Source organism: Actinia tenebrosa, unplaced genomic scaffold, assembly GCF_029948245.1.
Source record: "Actinia tenebrosa isolate PJP-AT-01 unplaced genomic scaffold, QUT_ActTen_1.0 PGA_scaffold3__52_contigs__length_22856419, whole genome shotgun sequence".
In the NCBI taxonomy this organism is placed as follows: domain Eukaryota; kingdom Metazoa; phylum Cnidaria; class Anthozoa; order Actiniaria; family Actiniidae; genus Actinia; species Actinia tenebrosa.
Window position 1 is genome coordinate 12,932,522 of NW_028292580.1, and position 23,025 is coordinate 12,955,546.

Consider the following 23,025-nt stretch of genomic DNA (forward strand, 5'->3'; position numbering starts at 1 on the left):
TGATAGGGATCATACAGGAGACCAAAACAAACAAAAATAACAACAACAACAACAACAACAACAACAAAATTAGACAAATAATTGCAAAGTAAAAACGAAAAAACCCACAAGATGATCGTTTGCTATCACCTTTTTCTAATTATTTTTCAATATTCCAGTCTTATTTATAGTGGGTTGCCTGTGGAAAGTAGGATGCATTGGATACAAAATGGCGGACGGTTGTCAACGAAAACGTCTGGTAAAGAAATATAAAATCGAAGAGGTTACTTTATGAAATTTTAAAGTTTCTTAAGCCATCTATTTGAGGAACGATACTTTTTAACTAATAAGACATGTTATGAGTGGAAGAGATTTGAAAAAGTTCGTTAACTTCCACCGAAGTTCAATTGGTTCATCTGGTAAGCAGTTTGAATATCACGTTTATCGCTACTAAAAATGACTTATTAAGCTCGAAATTGTAGTTAAATAGAAAAAAGAATAGGGTAGTTATAGATCCTTTGCAGTAGTTTTCTCGAAATAGATTAATTAGGAGGACAGAGAAAGAAATTTAAACGTCTTAGAAAAAGTACAGTCAAGTACTCATTTTGTTGTCCATTGAGAATTCATTCAAAGGGTTTAGTACCCTTCTTCTATATACACTGTAGTGAACCCTCACTAGGGATTCTATTATTTCTTATGGGGGGGGGGGGTGATCCTGACCCTTCCCTTCCCTGCGTGTTTATGCAGCATATGTATACATAGAGACAATCACCCCATATCACAAATAATATAACCTTACTAAAACTACGAATTGTTAAATTTCAGACAGTTCTCTGGTTAGCCGACTCACAGATGGACATGGGAGTAGCCGCTACAAACCAGTCGATTATGAAAAGCTTCAGGCTTTTACTCAGATTAAACGAGCCGCAGGTGAAAGAACTCTTCAAAAAATCGAAAAAATTACAGAACAGAGAAAAGTTTCGAAGGAACATAACTTACTCCAGCAGCACAAGTCATGTTGGCTCAAGGAACAAATTAGATTGAGCTCTTTACTCAAGAAATTTCAGAGCGAAATTGATGGATTAAGACCTAACAGCCCTTTAGACTCCAGCACACTAAAAACATTTTTTAAGGATTTGGAGATTTATGAAGACATCTTAAATGAAGAGATACAAGAGTTTAGAAAATGTACAATTGACCCAGTTAAGGATCTGCAGGAGGATTTGCAGTTTTGGCTGAGTGAAAATAGAGAGAGACTTCTGTTAGGTGAGTAAGTCTGCAAGGCTTAAAATAATGGCCAGACATCAGCTAGACATTGCCCAGGTCAAATCTTTATTTTGCCAGTAATTTTGACCAGTAATGATAAAAAGGTAAATTATACACTGTGAAAAGATGAAAAAACTGACGTTTTGGTGTATAATTTACCTTTTTATCATACTGTTTCATGAGAAAAACCGACGCAGCTCACATTAGTTTTTAGCTAGTTATCTCTAGTAATTTTGACCAGTAAAGTTATTCATAAACAAGGTATGATGATGACCGCCAAGACCATCATGGCTGTCGACTTACCAGCGGTTATTCTAAGCCCTGGTCTGGTACAAGCCCAGTTGTTTTTACTTCTTAAGCTACAACCCTACCCTGCCCCCTGGGGGAAAAACATTAAAAACCATTTCAAAAACATGCTTGCATTATTGTTCCACTGTTACAGTACCATCCTGGTCTTGCTGTCCTCATACTGTGAGAAAGCTCTCTAACATTATTGCTAACCTAGTATGTATTTGAACATTGCAATCCTTAGGTCAGGTTGACCAAGAGCATTCTGATGTTCTAGAGGTCATCAAATCAGTACAAATGCAACAAAGAACTGTAATGGCACAGTTAAATCTGGAGCAGCAAAGAATTGAGGAAGAGTTAGAAAGCTTCTCTGCTGACCAGTTAATAGTAACACCCCTCACTGAAGTAAAAGTCATTAAAACTGGAATTCCTGACGAGGCACTGGAATTAGAGTGCCCAGATGAAAAGCTGAGGGAGTCTGTCCTTGAGGAGTTTAATTTGTTGGACAGAAAATATGATGCTCATCTTAACTTCTTGTCTGTCAAGTATGCCGAGGAAATAAGGTAGGGAATCAAGAAAAGTATTGGTTGCTCATTTGTGTACCGATCATGAAGATGGACTTGGTGCTGATAAAGAGGGTGTAATAGTAAGATTTGTTTTATGGCAGTAAATAGGGCAACAACAAAAAAAAGAAATTTTCTCCTCGATGAAATGAGATGGAATAATATTCAATTGTGCCCTTAAAAACAAACTAAGTTTCCATGAAACAACTGACTAATATTATTAATCAATAGTCTGTTTAATTAGCAGTGAAGAAACAATTTTGAGAAATAGAACAAGTTTCAGTATGTACTGTACGCCAAAACATGTTTGGATTAAAGAAACTTGTTCTATTTCTCAAAATTATTAATCAATAGTAATATTAGTAATATATACAGTCGATCCCAAAAACGTTGTCCAAGTGAAAAGAGGTTTATAGGACAATAAATGTCACGTGTCTCATTAAATATTCAGTTTTACGCGCGTGTGGAAATAGGAATCTGAACGTGCTGCATCACATGCGTGGCAGAAAATGTCGACGGCGGGTAATTCAAAACAAGTTCTTTCGACTTTAGAAGTTCGGGTTTTGGACTCCAAGAAGAAGTCTAGCTACGTTGTAAGAAGTTTACCCAATTTTCCAGTGTTAGAGACCGTTTCAGAGCTACGTTCTGAGCTAGTGAAAGCCTTACCAGACTTAGAGGACGTTCTGCAAGACTGAGTAATGAGTAATGAGCAAACCAATCTGCACGTACCATACCTTCTTACCATACGTCCGTTTGACCGTTTCAGGACTTACAAACAGATTAGCGGCTATCTCCTGGTATGTTTTTGCATAAAACAAATGTTGGTATACCATTCTCCACCTTAAATCATCCGAGAAAGCCCGCGGCATCTTTCAGATTCAGTTTTCAATACTGTAATTTACTTTTGCATCAGTATGCTAATTTAAAAAATCCACGCGCGTAAAACTGAATATTTAATGAGACACGTGACATTTATTGTCCTATAAACCTCTTTTCACTTGGACAACATTTTTGGGATCGACTGTATGTAAAGGTATAGTGATAGTGGTGCATATGATGATGGTAATGATTGGCAGTGATGTTGGTGCCGAACTAAGGCAAAATAGATCTGATGGTGATTGTGATAATGATTATTTTGATGGTGGTAATTTTGATGGTAATGGTGGTAGTGTTGGCCGGTGGTTATCATGATGGTAATAATTGTATTGGTGCTAGTGGTAGTGGTGGTGGTGGTGGTGGTGGTGGTAGTGGTAGTGGTAGTGGTGGTGGTGGTGGCGGTTGTGGTGGCAGTGGTGGTGGTAATAGTGGTGGTGGTGGTGGTAGTGGTAGTGGCGGTGGTGGTGGTGGTAGTGATGATGGCAATGGTGATAGTAGTGGTGATTGTGCTATGCTAATGGTTGTGGTAGTGGTGATTGTAATGGTAGTAGTGGCAAAACCTTTAGTGATGATCTTACTGGTTTTGATATTCCACAGTTGTAGTTATGGAGGTTGGTCTAAAGAGGATCATTTCCATTTCACTTGCTTGATGGATCAATACCCACCAGAGTTGCCCAATAGAAGGGCTTTGTATATTGATAGAATGCTGAGAGAAATACCACACAAAGGAAGAGCTCAACTGGTGAGATTATTATTTATCTAGTTTACTTCCTATTCATCCATCCATCCACCCACCCATCCATCCACCCATCCATTCATCCATCCATCCATCCATCAACCCACCCACCCACCCACCCATCCATCCATCCATCCATGTACATCCATCCATCCACTTGTCCGTCGGTCCCTCTGTCTGTCCATCTGTCCATCCGTCTGCTCCTCTGTCTGTCCGTCTTGCCCTCTCTCCATCTCTCTGTAACTACTTCCTTCCTTCCTTCTATGAATCCATCCTTTCTCCCATCCACCCGTCCACCAATCCATCCATAAATGTCATTTTTCATCTGTACATCCATTTATTCATTCATTAAATGAACCATCACAAATTTTGGGGTTAACAAAGGTGGCAATTTTTTATGTTATTTTTTTTTACCATAAACACTGACCAGCATTTGAAAACACTGAACCAACCATTAAATTAAAACCAAATAAATATTACAGCCTCTTCTATTTGACTAACTTCTCCCAACACCTTTTATGTGTTCTGTCAATCTGCCAACATGCATGTTTTAAATATAAGCTGCTCTTGGCATGTATGAGTTTTCTTTTTCATATTAATACATATTATAATCATAATTTTGTGATTGTAGGTAGAACATGAGAATTGGTTGCTCGCGCACAAGTCATACCAGAGTCAAAGGCATAGTATTCTTAGAGCATGGTCAAGAGACAGAGAAGATCTCCTTCTTAAACTCCAAGCCACATTTGCTGATGCCTGGATTGCATTAGAGGAACACAAGCAGAAACTACACACAAGACAACAACAGCAACAGATTTGTCAAGAACTTTATGAAAAGGTTGTCAAACGGATTTTATATCTTTTTGTTTTTAATTAGTAGGAGCTGTGTAATTAATGGTTTGCAATATTTTCCATGAAAGGAAAAAACATTATTCAAGAAAGTTGCAGCTGTATGCATTTTATCTGCTATGCGTCATGCTTTTTCTTATATTTTCTCACATGTTCTACGACATGATCAACCAATCCTCAACTGTTTTATAACTGTACACAGCACACAGCATGCACATGCATAAGATAAGGTTTTGGTGGACCTCAATCAAAGTTTTTCCATTACATTGTTGCAAAACACAAACATTTACAGGGCACATGCCTATAGAATGTCATGAAAACACCTTTTATTTATGTCCACCAAAACCTACCTGCTCATGACATGGCATGATTTTGGTGCATGAGAAGAGCTGTAATTTAATCATTCATTTTTATCAGGTTCTTGCATTCAGGGAGCAAAAACTTGAAGCCCTTCAGCTACAAGCTGCCATTGCTGCCAGGAAAGAAGAGGAAGAAAGAGCTTCCTTAAAGGCAGCACAAGCAAAACAAAAACAAAAACGAGAAAAGATCAAAGAAAAGGTAAAAAGAAATAGGATATATTATTTAACAAATAACTTCTCTAGTTACTGTTATATCAAAATTCTCTGTCAAAAAGGTTGTGAAATTTTTGCATTTCACTTTACTGCACTTGTTACTGAATACCATACGTAGACTAGTTGCCATTGTTTACATTTTTACTTAGTGTTTTGACTACAGGGATGCCTGCGCATGTAAAGCGCTAATATTTTTTATATAGCCTTTGAATTTGACCTTTCATTTGGTTGCATTTTTTTCCCAGAAACTTTACATATTTATTGAGATGTAACAATATACTGTAAAGCAGTTGTTCTACAGTTGTTGATACAGTTTGACACTTGTTTTGCTTACAGGGATACTCCACATAAGCGTTTATAGAATGGTATGACGTAGCAACACATCTTTTTAACAGTTAGTCAAGGATGTCCTTTTTTTGCTCAATGACAGATTAAAACCTATGAGGAACAGAAGATGAAAGAAGCAGAAGAAGCAGCATTAAGAGAAAGACAACGCTTGGAAGAGCTACAGATCAAACTAGCAGAACAAGCAGAGCTGGACAAAGAAAGGTATGGATGAGCCTTACTGTCGATTTTTGAAACATCTTAGCCTTTTTCAACAAGATGTAAAATGTATATTCAGGGTGGAAAATGGTTTGCGTTTCTTAGATTGAAAAAGAAGATAAAAAGATAAGTTTTAATCACTGGTTCCTGGCACACCTTCATCTTTCAATACTTTAACATTCAAAAAAATATATTGATATCCTGAAACAACCTCTGGGCAGAACACGGTTTACTCAAAGATCACACTTAAATTTGAATTAGCCTTTTAATTTTTTGTGGGAGGGGGGGGGGGGGGGGGGGAGGCAGAAAACAGGAAAACCTTAGAACCTGGAGAAAACTTCTCAAATCATGGAAGAGACAGCTAAAACAAATCTTACTCATTCATAATCCAGAGGCAAAATGAACTCTTGAACTCCAATTCTGGCTTGTCAACAGAAGTTTTTTTAAACTTAAAAGTTACAGTGAAATGAAATACAATAATAATTAAGGTAAATGTCTTGATAAGTTGTTGTTTCATTCCCAAACTTCTATTTTGTAATAGAGTTAAATTCAGGGAAGAAAGACTCAAAGAAAAAGAAATCCTGAAAAAACAGGCATTGGAAGAAGCAATGGAGGCAGAAAAAGAAAAAGAAAGGCGTCTTGATAAGCTAAGAGAACAGGTAGGAATATTTCTGTTGGTATGAACTTTTTCCTAGCCTGTGAACAGCTGCTTCCCACCTGTCCAACCCCCTCCCCCCGCCATGGGGTAAAACGTTTTTTTCCCATAGGAGGAGGGGTGGGAAGCAGCTTTGCACACACAAAATTTTTGCTTGTTTGCAACCTTTTTGCGCTCCATTGCACATAAGGCATTCAGTTTGCAATGTAGCAAACAAAGCCCTGCCTCTTCACGTAAGAAACTTGGATTACGGAAACTATTTTTCACAATTCGCCAACTGAGGGCAAGTGTTAAATCGATAGAACATGAAGTCCCTTACAAGGCTTTCTCACCTAAACCAAAACCAACCCCATATAAATATGAAAGAAAATCCCATACATTTACAACCAACAACCCTAAAAATAATACAAAAATACAATTAAGTGAATTATAGTACACTCAACAAAATTACTCGACTCTGATTGGTCGGGAGGAGTACAATTATAGCGTTAATTGTACTCCGTAGGAGTACCGAATTAAGTCGCTATGGCAACACGGCCAAAACAATGTCAAAACAATTATTTTCTATCGTTTTGTACTTAAAAAAACATAGATAAAATTATAAAGCCGTAAGAACTAATCTTTTTTATGCATTTCAGTTGCGCGATGGACTGAAAATCGGCCGCCAAATAGACAAAGATGAACGGCGTCGCTTCGCATTTTTTACTGAAATTTTGTTGAGTGAACTATAAACAAAAAATCGCACGATCTTCTCGTACAATTTGGAATTAATAGACACTCGTAATGTTTTGAAAGTTCTTTAATTGCACTCGCCTAAAGGCTCATGCAATTACAAGAACTTTCAAAACATTACTCGTGTCTATTAATTTCCAAATTGTACTCGAGATCGTGCGATTTCCTATACAAATACAAACAAAAAGCAAAACAAAAAACAAAAAACAATGTCATAACTTTAGAAAAAAAATTAGAATGAATGTAATCAAGAAATACTTATATATAGATTGCAAATGCTAAATTAATCCACAAAACAAAACCAAAAACTTCAAACACAAGTAAAGATGACATTGACTATGTTAATTCTTTTGTACGTTTTGTACTAGGTTGAAGTACATGTTGAAGCTGACCCTGAAAGAGTGCTCAGACCAACACAGGTAAATCTATATGCACATAATACAAAGTTTTTAAAATATAAATTATATGAATGTGTAGTTCCAAAAATTATCCATACCCCCCTCACGGAGGAATTTTTTTAAGACACCCCTCTACCCCTCGGAAATTCCAATTTTCTTCCATACAAACTCTGTAATTTTTGTTCTTTCTCTGAATGACCCCCCTCCTTTTCGGAAATTCCAAATTCCTCTGTGGGGTGGGTATGGATGATTTCTGGAACTACACAATAGCAATATAAAAGAAACTATGAAGACCTCTTGCATCATTACTGAGATGGTAATTACAATTCTTTTTTTTTATGTTAAACGTAATTTTTTTGCGGGGGAGGGGAGGGGTTTGGCGTTTGTTAACAGTGTCTTCCCTGTTTCTAAGCCTTGTATTGTATATTTACTATTAATAACTTTGTTTTCCATCCTTAAGGCCACACAGGCTCGACAAGCAAGTGTATATGATGATGAACTTGAACTACAGCATCCATTATTCAATGTATATGGCTATGAAGATCGCAAGGTAAAACTAACAAACAATTATCTAATGCTCTAATTCATGTTGACAAAGGACCAGTTTACAAGGGTAGATTTTAGGGGAAGCTAATTGAGTTTAGGGGGAGTGGCTAATTGAGTTTCTTCCGTCAACACAACGGAAATCAATATAAAAAAGCATCACTTTTTTCTTCTGAAGGGGGGGCTTCAGCCCGGGGGAGGGGGGGGGGTACTGCCCTATATTTGCTATACGAGTATGTGCCGCCCTATAGGGTATGGTTTTTCGGCTTTTGGGTCTGGGGTAGGGTATCATTTTTTGACATTTTGTCTGGGATAGGGTGTCATTTTAGTCTGGGATAAGGTTAACGATTTGGTCGTTTTTGTCTGGCGAATAGGCTACGCTTTCTGCTGACCAAAAACAATAAAAATGTTAGTAAATATTGATTGCAATCGATTGTAAAACCGTATTTTCTGTCTTTTAGTCTGGGATAGGGTGTATAATTCTTAGTTTTAGTCTGGGGTAGGGTATGTAAAATCAAAATTTTAGGTCTGGGATAGGGTCAGGGTTTTGAGGTCCTGGCGGCACACCCCTACCCAAGTTGGGGTGGTAGTATATACAATACAATTTTATTTGGCACCTTATACTTAATAGTACATGAGTGTTTGATTCCAAATATATTATAGGTATATATATATACTATGTATTAGGTAATTTTCTTATTTCATTTTCACGTATCAGCATACATTGATGAATGTATGCTGATATGGCTCTTTGTAGAGACGCTGATTTTGAATTGATTAAGAACATAAAACGACTGTCAGCGCTCATATTGTTGAAATTAATGCTGGTGTTTTTTTCTATGAACTCTCTTAAGTCGTTTCTATGAGAGTCATATAGTGGACACCAAACTAGAAAGTGTTTTTCGTTTTCTACTCCCGACTTACACACTGGGCAAATCCTTTCATCGTAAATGAGATAAGGCCTCTTATACCTCCCCGTTTCTACTTCAAGCTTATGGTTGCTAATTCTTAATTTTGTAAGTGCCACTCTGTGCTTAATATTGGTGACTAGTACCCCCCGGGGGCTTCAGCCCCCCTTTACCCCCCCCCTGGATCCGCCCGTGGTTTACCTTAAGAAAACCCATCCTATTAAGCAATAGATGAACACGTTTTGTCCAGCAACTGACCTCAACCCAGACCTGGTTCCCAAGGTAGTCTCTACAGGAAACTTGGGGGGAAAAACTCGTTTATTTGCAAATTTAATTCAGAATCATAAAATGAATGAATTAGTCATGATTATTGGTTGAATATTAGGTTTCTAGTGATCCCAGATTAAGAGTGGAGCAGGCCTTAAGAAATGCAGGACTGCATCAAAGTGAATATGCTAGAAAAATACTGACACATGTTCAGCCACCACAACAACCAAGGAAAGATCAACAGTCATCAGTATTCAAGTAAGAATGAAAATATACAAAGAAAAGACTGCCACCCCCACAACCCTCCCACTAGATAAATTATGAACGCTCCCTAATGCACTTGTCATCGGCTTCCACAAGGGGGGGGGGGGGGGACCCCAAGCTTGACTCGTGGAAATGTGTGGGAAAGTGGGGCCTTAAATCAAGCATTAGAGTTCTTTGTAAAGAGCTGTTTTCAATAAAGTATTGGACTCTAAAGATCTATAATAATAATAATAATAATAATAATAATAGCAAATGGAGGTATGAACATCGTTCTTTGTTTGAGTTTTATTTCGATTTCGATTTACTGGCATTGGGGTTGCTCGTAAACTGGAAACTAGTCGTGCAAAAAATAGCTGACACTGAAGGTCAAGTTAGCAGCAAGCGCAAGCTTGAGACAGATGCTGATTTAGTATTTCAGTAAGAGTTTGTAGAAAGTTAAGATATTATTAAATTCTCTATTTGCAATACATGTTACTAAGATCTTGTCTTTCAGTTTGTTTTATGGATTTAGTGTGTGCACTCTACTGTTTTGTGTTACTTTTGTGATCTGTTATTTCAACTCCATAACAATTTTGTCCCAGGGGCTGGTGGAATATAGAAACCTTGCCCCATATCTGGGGAAATACAGATAGCTTTCCTCTAGGCTCAAAGCAAAGTCCCACATTTTCCCGGGGTCCCCCCCGTGGAAGCCGATGACAAGTGCATAAGGTATATTATTAAAGCAAGATAGTTTTTAAACTTAACCTTAAAAGGGACTCATTCAGATCAAATGAAAATGACCTCCTTGTCATAAGCTTTTTATGTTCAATCCAACTCTTCCAACTCATCTTTTTCCATTATTTTTCAGATATGATTAATGACAGTAAGAAGAAAGTGTCATTGCCTGTGTATAAACACTTTTAGCCTAATATTTTTAAAAGGATATCATTGTCAAGCAAAAGGTCTTATGCTTTTTATGTATAAACTACAGGCATGTAAATAGCAACAGCATTATGAACTAGCACAAGAATAGTTGCGAGAAGACACTCCTTTATTGTCGGTATTTGCTACTACCAAGAAAGGGTCGCGTGACATGTGACTTGGTCGAGTTTCAAAGCCTGGAAAACTCGAACAAAGTCACTTCATCAAGTTCAGATTTCATCGTTTCGAACAAGTAACTAACTTAAACACTGTTTAAAAAACATTTTTAGCGTTAGTTCTTCATCGGATTAAAAACATGTAAAAAAGAGAGTTGTTTTGGGTTGGAAAATACAAGAAGAATAATTATAACAGCAAGGTGTGCGTCACGGGATTGTTTAATTCGTTACAGTGTCATGAACATTGCCATCATATTGTAATTTTTGACGCACCTCAGTATAATTTACATTTAGTCTAGCCTATCGTGTGTATATGTAACGTAACATAATATTATGATGGCCAGCACTGTACTAGCTTCCTCCGCAGGCTACTCCATATATTCTATATTCTCTGTTGCGATCCCTGTATTAAATTTTATGGCAGAGAAGAACTAGGAAACAGGAAAAAGGAAAATAGGAAACAGGAAAAAGAGAAGAAATAAGAAACAGGAAGACCAAGGAGCAAAAATAGCCAAGGAGATGCCTGCGGAAGAGGCTAGAACTGTACTACCAGACACAGGAATTATGGGAAGGGGATTAACCCCCTCATTGCTCCAGGTAATTCCAAGAAACTGTATCCAGCGTCGAAAATCATTATTAGAAGCGTATTTCTAGAATCGGCCCAAAAAGAAATGTAGTTCTTGGGCGAAATGGCAACGTTTTCTGGCGGACGATATGATGTCCTGAGAGATGAATCTGAAAAAGAAAGCCTCGAAGAAGAGAAGGATTTACATGAAGTCCCAAAATCAAGCGAAAAAAGCGTAAAAAAGAAGAAGAAAAAGAAGAAACAAGGAGATGAATCCGGCAACGGAGCTTGCAAACCTCCTGATCGAACAGAAGCGGAAAAAGTGGTTCTATCTTCGACACAACATTTAAAAAATACCGCTCAATACCACTCAGATCATAGTAAAGGTTGTTTAGAATTAGACACCAAAGTAGGAAAACTAGAAACTAGACAAGATAAATCAGGAGCTGTGTCCGTTAGATCTCAGCAAGCAAATCAAAATGCAGAGACAACGACAAGTCCGGGGAAAACGAAGAAGAACAAGAACAAGAAGAAAAGTGCAAACCAAGGCACTCTCTCATCTAAATTCAATTACACGCCTCCAAAAGGCACCACTAAAAAAGGAAAGGAAACACGTAACGACGAAGAAGGAGAAGAAGGAGCTAGCACAAGCATTCTTTCATCTGGATCAAATGCACCGCTTCTAAAACCCATCTATGAAGAAGGAATGGAAACACACGATAACAAAGAAGGCGAACAAGGGACAAACACAAGCATTCATTCATCTGAATCAAATGCATCGCTTCTAAAACCCATCTATGAAGAAGGAATGGAAACACACGATAACAAAGAAGGCGAACAAGGGACAAACACAAGCATTCATTCATCTGAATCAAATACATCGCTTCTAAGACCCATCTATGAAGAAGGAATGGAAACCGCAAACGAAAACAAAGAAGGCGAAGAAGGAGCTAGCACAAACATTTATCCATCTGAATCAAATGCATCGCTTCCAAAACCGATCTATAAAGGAATTGAAACACACGATAACGAAGAAAGTTCAGCTGAAGTGAAGGCAACCTTTGTGATGGAAGCATCATCGCAAAAACTCACAGACTTGGAAAGATTTTCAAATGAACCTACACTACTAACAACAGAAGAAAAAGAAAGGTAACTACTTTACAAATATGTTTAGAGATTAGTTATCTAAGGCCTAGGGCAAACATCGAACTTTCCATGCACCGAACTCATTAAAAACAATGGATATCAGGTGATAATGAGACGACATTCTTTGATGTAATTAAGTTCGGTGCATGGAAAGTTCAACGTTTGCCCTAGGCCTAAACTGATAATAATGATAATAATAATGGAACTTATATAGCGCACATATCAAAATTCATGGCTTCTATAATTTGTCAACTATCGGTGATGCAAAAAAAAAAAGGTCAAATCATTAGCATTTGGCGTTTGGCTTTTATAGAGCTTCTCGTAATCGATTAATTGAGGTGATCATGATTTTCTAAATTTTGAAATAAGCAAAAAAAGGGAACATCCACAATAACGCCTGCTTTGCGGGCTATACATTTTGGAATTATTTTACTAATATAAATTTTGAAATTCTCTTTTTTAAATTTTTAAATTATCTTTTTTGAATTTTTAAATTATTTAAACAAATTTGGAATTATTTTACTAATATAAATTTTGAAACTATTTTCTGAATTGGGAAATTATTTCTGATAATAAATTTGAAAATTATTTATGGTGTTATATTTAAGGTGATCATGATTTTCTAAATTTTGAAATTCTCTTTTTTAAATTTTTAAATTATCTTTTTTGAATTTTTAAATTATTTAAACAAATTTGGAATTATTTTACTAATATAAATTTTGAAACTATTTTCTGAATTGGGAAATTATTTCTGATAATAAATTTGAAAATTATTTATGGTGTTATATTTATGGAGTTACAGTCTTATTCTAATCTGTATTTGATATATTATTTTACTAGTTTTTTTGAAATACCTATATATTCGAGGGTAAATTAAAGAAAGTTATATATGTAAGAGAAGATGACAAACTTGTTAATGCTATCGATTAGTTGATTTTATTGATGAAAATGTATGTGTTCATTGTCTGAAACCCACATTAATTTTTATTATCATATTCGTAAAGTTTGAAATTCCATTGTTTAGTTTTAATTTTATTTTTTTTAAATGTTCGATAGGCAAAATCTTCTTCAAGTCCTGAGGCTCATGTATGATGTTGGCTTGACTGCACTAAGGAAACTTTTCATGGATATTCACCCCACTTGGTCAAACAATTCTGCTGATGCAAAATCTCTTGTTAAGGGGTCCATGAAACTTAAAGGGCATGAATTGGCTTCTTTCAATAAAGGTGACATCAACAAATGGGATGTTTCACTCATTACGACCGTACTTTTGTATTCGAAGAAATGCAATGATGAAATCTCCAAGAAACCAGGGTTTGAAGATGCTATTCGCAGCATTAAGGATTATAAGAACAAGCTGGTTAGCCATCCACATGATGAGAAAATGTCTGATGCTGATTACCAAGTCCATTGGCCTGCAATATCTGGACACCTAGAAACTATTGGAGCAAGCAAGGAAGAAATTGATACTATTCTCAAAGGTACGTGCGTTTGTATTTTATTGGCACATTTTGGTGTTCTCTTAGCTTTTGATCATTTGGCTATAACTAGTCTACCGGGCAAGTAGAAAACTTGACCGCGTAGTGGTGCGATAGACTATTTTTGAAATGCGCTAGTGATGCCATAAATATTGCAGGCGCAGGGTGTCATCGTTGTCATGATGGCCTGAGTTCTAGTTTTTTCCTAGTTGCCTAGTTGAATAAGTATTCACTGAATGTATCCTGTTCAATTCTCAGAAAACGTTTTAGAAAATGGCAAAGTTTACCGCGACCTTTTCCTCCAGGAGGTTGCTGCTCAGTCTGCTGCGGTTGAAGAGATTCGACAGCAAGGTCAAATGGTTAATGAAAAGCTTGACACCATAATTGCGAACCAAACGAATAGCGGTCAGTCTGATATCAGAAACCAGCTGAGTCCCCGACGTGGCGGTCCTAATTGGGATGAATGGATGAAGTTCCGTAATAATGTACGCAATTTTGACCATTTCCAGAACAACTATATTCTTATGACTGACGCAATACCACCAGACTTGATGGAACATTTCTCGATTTTTCGAAGCGTTCCCTGGAAAATGGTTCTCGATTTTGACCCATCATCCGAAGAGAAGGGAATGTATCAAGACTTTTCCTCAAAGGATGGGAAAAACAGCCTCATTAATATGATCACACCTGCTGAGATAAGATGCAAGTCTATTGCTAATCTAGCTCGAGATATCGATGCGAACAAGACTCAATGGATGTTTGTCAATGGAAGAGAGAATGATAGATCTGATGGGGGGCCTCAGGGCTTCGAAGACTGGGAAGACAATGCAGTGGGAGATATTTCAACTTTTTTCAGGTGTTGCTCGGAACCCGATAAACTCGACAAAAATAAGCCATTGGTTTGCTTGGTATTGCCGTTCAGAGAAGAAACTGTCCCTTTTATGGATATGACGGTAAAGAGGCTGTTGGAAAATTTCAAAGAATTTGACTTAAAGTTCATTGGAATTACGCCAAAAGACCAGCCGTGTGCTCTTCCAGAAAGAATGCTGAAAAAGATCAATATCCACACTACGGATCTTGAGCCACAACTTTTGTGCCTAGGAATGGAGGACCTTTTCAAAATTTCGTCAGAGCAAAGTTACTGCATGCCAACTTCTCAAGCAAATATGCCCGCAAAGCTGACACAAACGGATTGCCTTTATCTCAAAGAGTATTTAGATGTTCTGTATGAAGGTTGTGAAGATCTTCCAAACATGATTGATGTCGGAGAAGACGGTCAAAAACCTGAAGATTTGATTGAAGAACACAAAAAGTCTTTCATGTCAGGAAACTGTATTTCTTTCGTTAGCCTTTATTACAGCCATGATGCAAAGAGAGAAATCGGTAACGAAATTCGAACACATATTCAAAGGCTTTTAGATCAAGGACTTACCCACTCAACTATAGTCGAAATTTCCCATTCACCTGGTTCTGGTGGGTCAACGATAGCGAGGCGTGTGATGTGGGATATACACAAGTCTTACCCTTGCGCAATTGCAAAGCTAGGAGACCATAAATTTGATCTCGAAGATGACAACGTGTTTTTAGATAACCTTGTAGACCGCATAAATGCAGTACAAGAAATATGCCATACAACCCCTGTGGTTCTTCTCGATGGAAAGCACACAAGAATCGAAGCTCTGAGCAACAGGCTAGTTCGTATCCTTAATAGCAGAGGAAAGAGGGCTGTGCTACTGAGATGTAACCATAATCTAGAAAAAAGCAAAGCTCGAAGTTCCACCCTGGAATCTTCAGATGTTCATGCTACTTTTTCTGTTAATGTCAGGCTTGAAGAATCTAAAGCTGATCTCAAAGAATTTGAATCAAAATACAAAGATTACATCAAAGAATGCAAGAACATAAGATCTTTGTCAGGTCTCTCCAGAGTATTCCATTTCCCTCTCTTTGCAATGCTAGAGGAATTTAGAAACAAGCTACAAGAGATTATCTATGAAAGTTTTGACGAAATGACTGACATAGAGAAAGAGATCGTCACTGTCGTCGCCTTTATACAAAGGTTTGCAGCTCAGGCTATACCAGCACCCCTGTTATACACAATATTCCAGCAATCGATTCAAGCTCACCAGAGTAGCACATTTCCCCGTGATTTGCAAGGCGTTACATATGAGGACATCGGCAGCACAATAATGACAGAACGCTTATGGAACTTAATGGTTCCTGCAAACCCTGCTAAATCCATTTGTTTAGGCAGAAGATTTAAGAGAGAGAACTACTTTCAAGAAATGTACACCCTACAGCATCCAGTTGTCGCAGAAATGGTCCTCCAAAAGGCGAAGATTGCTCTGAAACGTGATACGTTAGCTCTAGCTCGTGATTTTCTTGGCTTCCCCATTTTTGACGACATCCGTTTTATGCCTCTAATGAAGGATTTGTTTGTGCTAAATGGATGTGGTCAAGGAAAATTCTCTGTGCTTTTCGAAGAGCTGAAGGTAATGAATCCACACGAAGCTGGAGATGTGTTTTGTGAGGCTGCAGAAAAGACCAAAGATCTCGTTGTGGTCACAAGCGCAGCACGATTCTATGCCAAGGTGCCTCCGCAGTCTTTCTCAAAAGCCAAAGAACTGATTGAGAAGGCGTTTGAGTGTGCAAATGCTGAAGAGAAGCAGAAAACAATATATGACGTGAAAGGAGTCGTCCTTTTAAAAGAATTGAAATCTTTGGCTAAAAGTGAAAAAATTGCTTCACTGGAACACTTGCAGCAATTGGCGCAAACAGTGATAGAATCCTTTAAATCTGCAAGGACATTCCCTCCATCCTTTCCTAACCCTCTCATCGGAGAGGTCAGGACTTGGGTGACTTGCATAGAATGGATAACGAAAAACATCTTCAACGGAAGTTCAATCATGGCCTTGCACTTCATCACGTCATTTAATGCTCCTCCATTTTTTCAGACATGCGTGAGCGATTCATTTCATCTCTTAGATGTTGTCGATTACATAGTCAAGTCAGTCAGAACTTTGTCAAATCCGGAAAAGACGCACAAAGAAGCCAACAATGTAAGACTTTCACTTATGAAAGCCTTGAATTGTCAAGAAGGAAGAAACGCATCTGAAATTATCCGGGAATGCAAGGCCCTTTGTTCTGCAGAGATATTTCGCTCGTCGTCTCAAATGGAATTGAAGCGTTTACGAGTGCAATATGTGTTTAGCTGCGTGAAAGAAATCGAAAGCATTGATAAAAGGGGACTTGAGTACTTGCTAAAACTGCTGAAAGATTTAGTGGAAGTCGGGAAAGATGAAATCTTTGCAAATCATCTGATGAGGATTTGCGTTCTTATTACTGGCCCTCAACAGTACTCATTAGATCAAGGCCTGGCAGTCTGCAAGATTTGGAACCAGAAATCTAAATATGAGGCTCTTCCCCATTTTTACGAAATGATGATTTACTTTCTAAAGATACTGGATGGAAATGAGATGGAGTTTAGGTCCAGGTATCTTAATGCTCTAGAAAAATGTCGCGAGAAGTCCTATCACGACTGTAGGAACACCATGTCAACGCACTTTTTGGGCAAGACAGGGACAGGAATGTCTCGCCTCATGACTATAAACACTTTATTCCGTGGCACAACAGATAATAAACCTGTTCATGATGCAGCATATTGGAAAACAGGAAGTCGAGAGAGGCTAATGGAATGCTGTGGTCGAATAAGAAGTCGTTCCTCAGGTACTAACAAAACTTTTCTTACAGTTGAACTTATGCCAGGCATCGAGCTTTACATTGCCAAGAGCGCTGGTATCGGAATAGCTGATCGACATTTTGTTCCTGGAAGTATGGTGTACTTCGTGGTCAGTTTCAACCTTCGGGGACCAGTTGCCAACGGGATTAACTTCAAGTCTTCGTTGATGTTGCTATCCAGACAGCAGAGTTTTGGCAATAGCTAGCTGAGCATTCATCCAAACATGCTATAACATAAAAATGAGAAATGAATTTAAAGAACTTCTTGAAAGAACAGGCGAAAGACACACAAACATCACATGGGAAGAGGCAAAAGAAAACAGCAGACAACAGAGTGAGGTGGAGGACAATGATGAAAGGCCTATGTTCCCAAAAGAGCGATGAGGACTAAAGAAATTAAATTCACCTGGATCTTTTGCCACCGCATAGCTAGATATAATAGACATGCACAAAGAAAAGCAGGAACAACCACACTTAGGTAGGAATCAGCACGCATTAGACGGATTATTTGCATTTTGATTCAATGTCAGAATTTGAACTACTTCTAGTAATATAGTGAATGTTTGACAGAAGCCTCTTAAAGGGTTAAAAACCAATAAAATTAAAGCAAAAAAAATTCTAGTTAAAAGTTGAATTGAGAGGGTCTCTATTAGATAGGATATGCAAATTCTATATTTTTTAGACTAAATACCAAAGAAAATCAGTAACTGAATTTGAAGAATTTGAACTCAAGAAATACTGATATTTTACACATACACAAATATGAAATATATATCAGAGATAAAACTACACCACAAATGGACGCCCTTTGCAGTTAACGGTCACGTGTCTGTACTGGTGAGCAAAATTTGTTTTTATTTTAAATTGGTGATTCTTTTTAGCTACTTGTAAAGAACTCAATGAAATGATGTGTAATCAGTGTGTTAGGAAGTGCAGTTTTATTACGATCTCTCGGAACAGGTTGTAGAAAGTTTGTTTGCTCACCAGTATATTTCACCCATGGGAATCAAGATGTTCATTCATTTGCTCTCAGTGAATTAATCAGCACGTGATTACTGAGCTGCAAAGGGCCTATTGCACCAACATCTCATACAAGTTCTTTTAAAAAAATACAACCTATTTGATACACACAACAACTAAAAATTAAATATTGCAAGTATTTCACCCCACAGAAGATTTATCTGTAAAATCGTTTTTTTCATTTCACCATAGTACATTCCTAAGGCTTTTTTCTTTATTGAACCATATTTCCCCCTTATTTTTCTCTCCAAGAACTAGGGAGCTCATCTAGGGAGATAACAAAAATCTTTTAGGTATTTTAGCAGAGTGAGGGCATACCTTAGGGGCAAGGGAGAAACGTACCTATGTAAAACATAGTGCACTAAAGTTACCATGTCAAATAAACTAATAGATTCTGTTAGCAAGAAATATTAATTGTATTGTGTTGTTGATAAATTTATACATGAAGTCATCACACTTTGTAATTTCTGAAATTGCAGTAGCATTTTAATGATAATTATTAGAATATTCAAAAAATCATTACTCTCGCAGGAAAAAAACCCCAGATTCCCAAATTGGGAATTGTTGGGAATTTCCTTGAATTCCCAATTCGAACACCAACGTTGGGATTTATTGTTGGGAATTTCCTTCTAATACCCACCCAATAGAAAAACAAAATTCCCAACAAACTAACATTGGGAATCAGAATTTCGTTCTCTCTGGGAATTGGATGGGAATGCGTTTGGAATTCAAGGAAATTCCCAACAAATTTTTTTCCCCTGTGCTATTACATTAGGAAATGTTTCTTGTACTTTGTCTTTCAACCTCCTCATGACACAGGTTGAAAAAGATAAAAAGTATATTGTTAATACTCCAGTTTCAAATTCTCTTTTGCTCAGCCTTAACCTTGGTGGTGCGATAAACTATTCAACCATTAACCAAATCCTGTGGAATTTTAATTAACATGTATTGTTCCATAGTACTTACATTCCTTACTATACAATGTGTCATTGGGCCTCAATAAAAAAGATTACATTTGCATGCTATCAAGGCTAAGGCTGAGCGAAGGTAAGCTCGAAATTGGAGTATTGTCTAACAGTTTTGTTGCAGCCTTGCTACAATAAATAATTGTGACCTGATTATCACAACAATAGCCATAAAGTCTTTGCTTAAAGCAAAATCCATTAGGCCAAATGCAAACTACTTCTTATCATACTGTATGTAACAAAATTGTGAGACAATTTGCTAAAAAATACTTTTCATTATCATCTGATAGCAAAGCTTGACTAAAATTCAATTATTTTCCTTCTTGATTCCATGACCCAGATATTTTCCAGTCATATGAACCATCTTTGCACAACAGCTCTTTTAGACAGTTCTTTTGCAATTCCTTTTGAGACTGTGACAAATACTCAGCTTGTGATTGTGACAGTCCATATTTGCTGTGAGCCACCAAAGGAAGACCCTCCTCATGGTCCTCCTCATTACTAACCGATGGTACGTTGAAGGCAACAGTAGGTTGGTACTGCACCATGGTAGCAGTAAACTCTCCTTTTTGTGTAGTATTTAACAACTTACAGATGTTGTGTAAACATCCTGGTAATATAGGACCAGTTACTTCAAGGCTGAATAGCTAAAACAGTAAAATACATACAACAATGTAAGGATTTCGGATAAAATGTGTAGATTTGATAAAACATGACGCTGCAGCTATAACTAGTGATATGATTATGAAAGTGAAACAACGTCATGTATCAAGTCTATGCATTTTATACGAAATCCTTACATTCAATATCATGTCAAAATGCGAAAGCCTTGAAGATGCTACAGTAAATTCAACAATGAATTTTCAAGTGGTTTACAGTGCTGGGAATAAGGATGAAGGATCATTGCTTCTCAACTTTCAGCACACAGGTAAACCATACATAGAAAACTATAGCTGAGTGTCAGGAATATTTTAGATGGAACTACATATGTATAATGCCTCATTGTCTTTAAACACAAGATATTCCACAATGAAAAACCCAATGATGTCCCAAAATAAGCCTTTTGCAATAACGTCACATGATCCGCCCCATTTTGAAATGAGAAGTTGTGTCAAAATGGACATAAATGGAAAGAGCACCTCATTATTACTAAGAGCTTTCATGTTATACTAACCTGTTTCATTTCTTTTGTTCTCTGGTGCCTCACAATTCCTTGATGAACTTTATGAGATCTTAGGGTAGCACCTTCAAAGGCAACAGGTGAGATAAGTGTTAGAGGGACACCAGCAAGCTGACCATTCTTAGGGGTAATACTTCTCCAGTTTAAAATAAAATTATACAAAGCTTGTGTGTCACTGCCTTGAACAACAACAGTAGAGTTTGGATGTTGATCAGTGTTTCTGGTTTTTGCCATTTGGATATTGTTCTTGTGTGATTCTAAAGTGGCAAACTGTTCTTCGTTTAGACCCATGCTCTGTAGCCAGTCTTCTTCATCCTCCCACTCCTGTGCATCAACTTTTTCATCATGGTCATTATCTTCAGCTTCTGAATCAGAGTCAGACATGTTGGACTCTTCATTCTGACCATGAGGCAGAGTGTATTCAATCCCTGGAAATAAAGTACAATAAGTACATGCCACATATATTTCTACATTGTACCCTTTTTCAGAAAACTATTGTATGAAAAAGTCTAATACAACGTATCACCAAACTGGGTTTTCACACCTGAAAAACATACCTCAGTCATGCCTCCAAATGTCTATGGCTTTGCCAACAAACATAAAGACTAAAAGGTTGAGTTGTTGGCAGGGTCGTAGACGTTTGGAGGCATGACTGAAGCATGTTTTTCTGGCATGAAAACGTTATAGTTTGGTGATCTCCATAATAGTTCAATGGTTCATATTATTTTGAAAAGCCACAACGCCAAGGTATGACAAATTTAGTTCAGAATAGACCAATGTTTTGACATTACAAAGCTAAAAATAACAATAATTGTATTAATATTGTTGTATTAGACTTTTTCATTTGATTGATAATGTCCAGCTTGTACATTGCTTTTTTACTTGGGCAATAACTTGTTATGCCAGTTCTCTTGACCATTCACATTGACTGGTGACATGTTTAGCAGTCTAATGTGGCCAAACAGCATGCCACTGTCATGCTCCCCCCCCCCCCCCCCCCCCTTGATTGTCATTACAAGAATACTAAAACTCTAGCCATTATAAATTTTCCTGCACAAACATACCTTCTTTAGTCAGTGCATCCCTAAATCCTTTAGTAGTGGGAGAAACCAAAACCCTAATTTCTGGATTATTAGCAACTTCAGCAGCTATGAACAACATTGAACAGTGATTTGCACAAAGATAAAAATAAGGGCATCGACCACAGCGGAGAAGATTAAAGACGGAATGAAAGCTGGAAACCCAATCATGGTGAAGGGAACCTGAGAGCTCAGGATCAAGAAAAATGCTGAAGCCAAGGCAAGGAAGGATGTATCCAGCTCTTACAGTCTTTGTGAAGCAGAGTACGATAAAAATCTGCACTTGAATCTTCGGTACTTTTTACATTTTCTTCAAGGATGTTTTCTGACTCACAACGTACAAAACCAGAGATATTCCTTCCGCTAGTTCAAAACTTTTCAGCGAATTTGACCAACTAAAAGACGTCGAAGAAGTAAACCTAACTTTAGTTTTTAAACTCCAGTCAATAGGAAACCTTTTTTGCCTTGTTTTGAGGTTTTTCCTTCGTCTTTTTCTACTTCTCTGTCTGTTGTTTTCTCTTCTTTAGGTTCAAAAGCATCCTCGTTGTTTCGAAGTTCAACATCTGAAATATCAAAATACTTATTTTCCTTCTCTTGAGGCTCCTCTCTTCAACCATCTAAGGCCCTAAAAAGCTGGTTCTCTTGTTCTTTCTGATCACAGTTCGTCTACTTTTTTCGAGGTGAACATCCAAACGGGTTCTTTCTCTTGGAAGCAAGTCGGTCATTTTGTTGAACATTTGGACTTAATGGCTTCAAAACGTTAAAGGATGGTGAAGGCTTGATCATGACGACCTTGTGAGTAACATTTGATCAGTGTTATTTCAGTTGTATATTGAGGAGAAAATTACAGCCGTTTTTGTAGACAAACTGTGATACGTTTCCTTCCTATTTTTAACATCTCCATTGATCAATACGAACAAGCGTTAGCGATGTAGCTTTATCTTTTCGTCGTTGTGATAAAGGGAAAGAATGTCAGTGTAAGGGAAAGCTGTTTCATTGCCCACTTTGCACGGATTCAAAACAACCTTCCAAACTCTGCAAATTGAAGAATCATATCACACGTGTTCAGTGTATAGCAGAATGATTACAATAAAAGTATGAATAACGTCGAAAAAAGGTTTATTTCAAAGACTGGCGATAATGCTATCTTAGCAAGTCACGAGATATGTGACGTCATACACCCAAAATTGTTGGGTGACTGACAGGGCACGTGAGTACATCCCTGCTAAGTTTTGTAATCACAGGTTGTATTGCCGCGGAGAAACTGGGACAGAGGCCACCAGACGTTTGGCACGATGGGGTCACCACAGGTGCGTAAGAATACGGCATAGGAAATGTTCAA

The 23,025-nt window shown here is 37.5% G+C and overlaps 3 protein-coding genes across 3 annotated transcripts; 2 read left to right on the top strand and 1 right to left on the bottom strand.

Moving 5' to 3' along the window:
* The first annotated feature begins 170 nt into the window (after positions 1-170).
* Positions 171-10,667, top strand: LOC116286341 (coiled-coil domain-containing protein 148). The gene is made up of 12 exons (XM_089035005.1): positions 171-398; positions 805-1,245; positions 1,778-2,096; positions 3,570-3,714; positions 4,340-4,546; positions 4,975-5,115; positions 5,560-5,678; positions 6,214-6,331; positions 7,428-7,478; positions 7,918-8,007; positions 9,294-9,433; positions 10,287-10,667. The coding sequence occupies exons 1-12, from the start codon at positions 338-340 to the stop codon at positions 10,294-10,296; spliced, it is 1,842 nt and encodes a 613-aa protein (XP_088891131.1). The 5' UTR covers positions 171-337; the 3' UTR covers positions 10,297-10,667.
* Positions 10,668-10,807: 140 nt separating this feature from the next.
* On the top strand, positions 10,808-18,867 carry LOC116306620 (uncharacterized). The gene is made up of 3 exons (XM_089035004.1): positions 10,808-12,229; positions 13,283-13,707; positions 13,963-18,867. Exons 1-3 carry the CDS (start codon positions 11,205-11,207, stop codon positions 17,643-17,645), a joined length of 5,133 nt encoding a protein of 1,710 aa, XP_088891130.1. The 5' UTR covers positions 10,808-11,204; the 3' UTR covers positions 17,646-18,867.
* A 765-nt stretch (positions 18,868-19,632) lies between these two features.
* Positions 19,633-21,822, bottom strand: LOC116295294 (protein downstream neighbor of son homolog). Its single transcript, XM_089035006.1, has 3 exons — positions 21,669-21,822; positions 20,599-21,032; positions 19,633-20,071 (listed from the first exon to the last, which is right to left on the bottom strand). The coding sequence occupies exons 1-3, from the start codon at positions 21,763-21,765 to the stop codon at positions 19,736-19,738; spliced, it is 867 nt and encodes a 288-aa protein (XP_088891132.1). The 5' UTR covers positions 21,766-21,822; the 3' UTR covers positions 19,633-19,735.
* Positions 21,823-23,025: the final 1,203 nt, after the last annotated feature.

Excerpts from the sequence above, each read along its gene's own strand:
- LOC116286341 (XM_089035005.1), top strand. The coding sequence starts at position 338 with ATGAGTGGAAGAGATTTGAAAAAGTTCGTTAACTTCCACCGAAGTTCA. Across the intron at positions 1,246-1,777 it reads TAGAGAGAGACTTCTGTTAG|GTCAGGTTGACCAAGAGCAT; the intron begins GTGAGTAAGTCT and ends TGCAATCCTTAG. Across the intron at positions 3,715-4,339 it reads ACAAAGGAAGAGCTCAACTG|GTAGAACATGAGAATTGGTT; the intron begins GTGAGATTATTA and ends TTGTGATTGTAG.
- LOC116306620 (XM_089035004.1), top strand. The coding sequence starts at position 11,205 with ATGGCAACGTTTTCTGGCGGACGATATGATGTCCTGAGAGATGAATCT. Across the intron at positions 12,230-13,282 it reads ACAACAGAAGAAAAAGAAAG|GCAAAATCTTCTTCAAGTCC; the intron begins GTAACTACTTTA and ends AATGTTCGATAG. Across the intron at positions 13,708-13,962 it reads AATTGATACTATTCTCAAAG|AAAACGTTTTAGAAAATGGC; the intron begins GTACGTGCGTTT and ends TTCAATTCTCAG.
- LOC116295294 (XM_089035006.1), bottom strand. The coding sequence starts at position 21,765 with ATGTTGTTCATAGCTGCTGAAGTTGCTAATAATCCAGAAATTAGGGTT. Across the intron at positions 21,033-21,668 it reads GGATGCACTGACTAAAGAAG|GGATTGAATACACTCTGCCT; the intron begins GTATGTTTGTGC and ends CTTTATTTCCAG. Across the intron at positions 20,072-20,598 it reads GAACAAAAGAAATGAAACAG|CTATTCAGCCTTGAAGTAAC; the intron begins GTTAGTATAACA and ends TTACTGTTTTAG.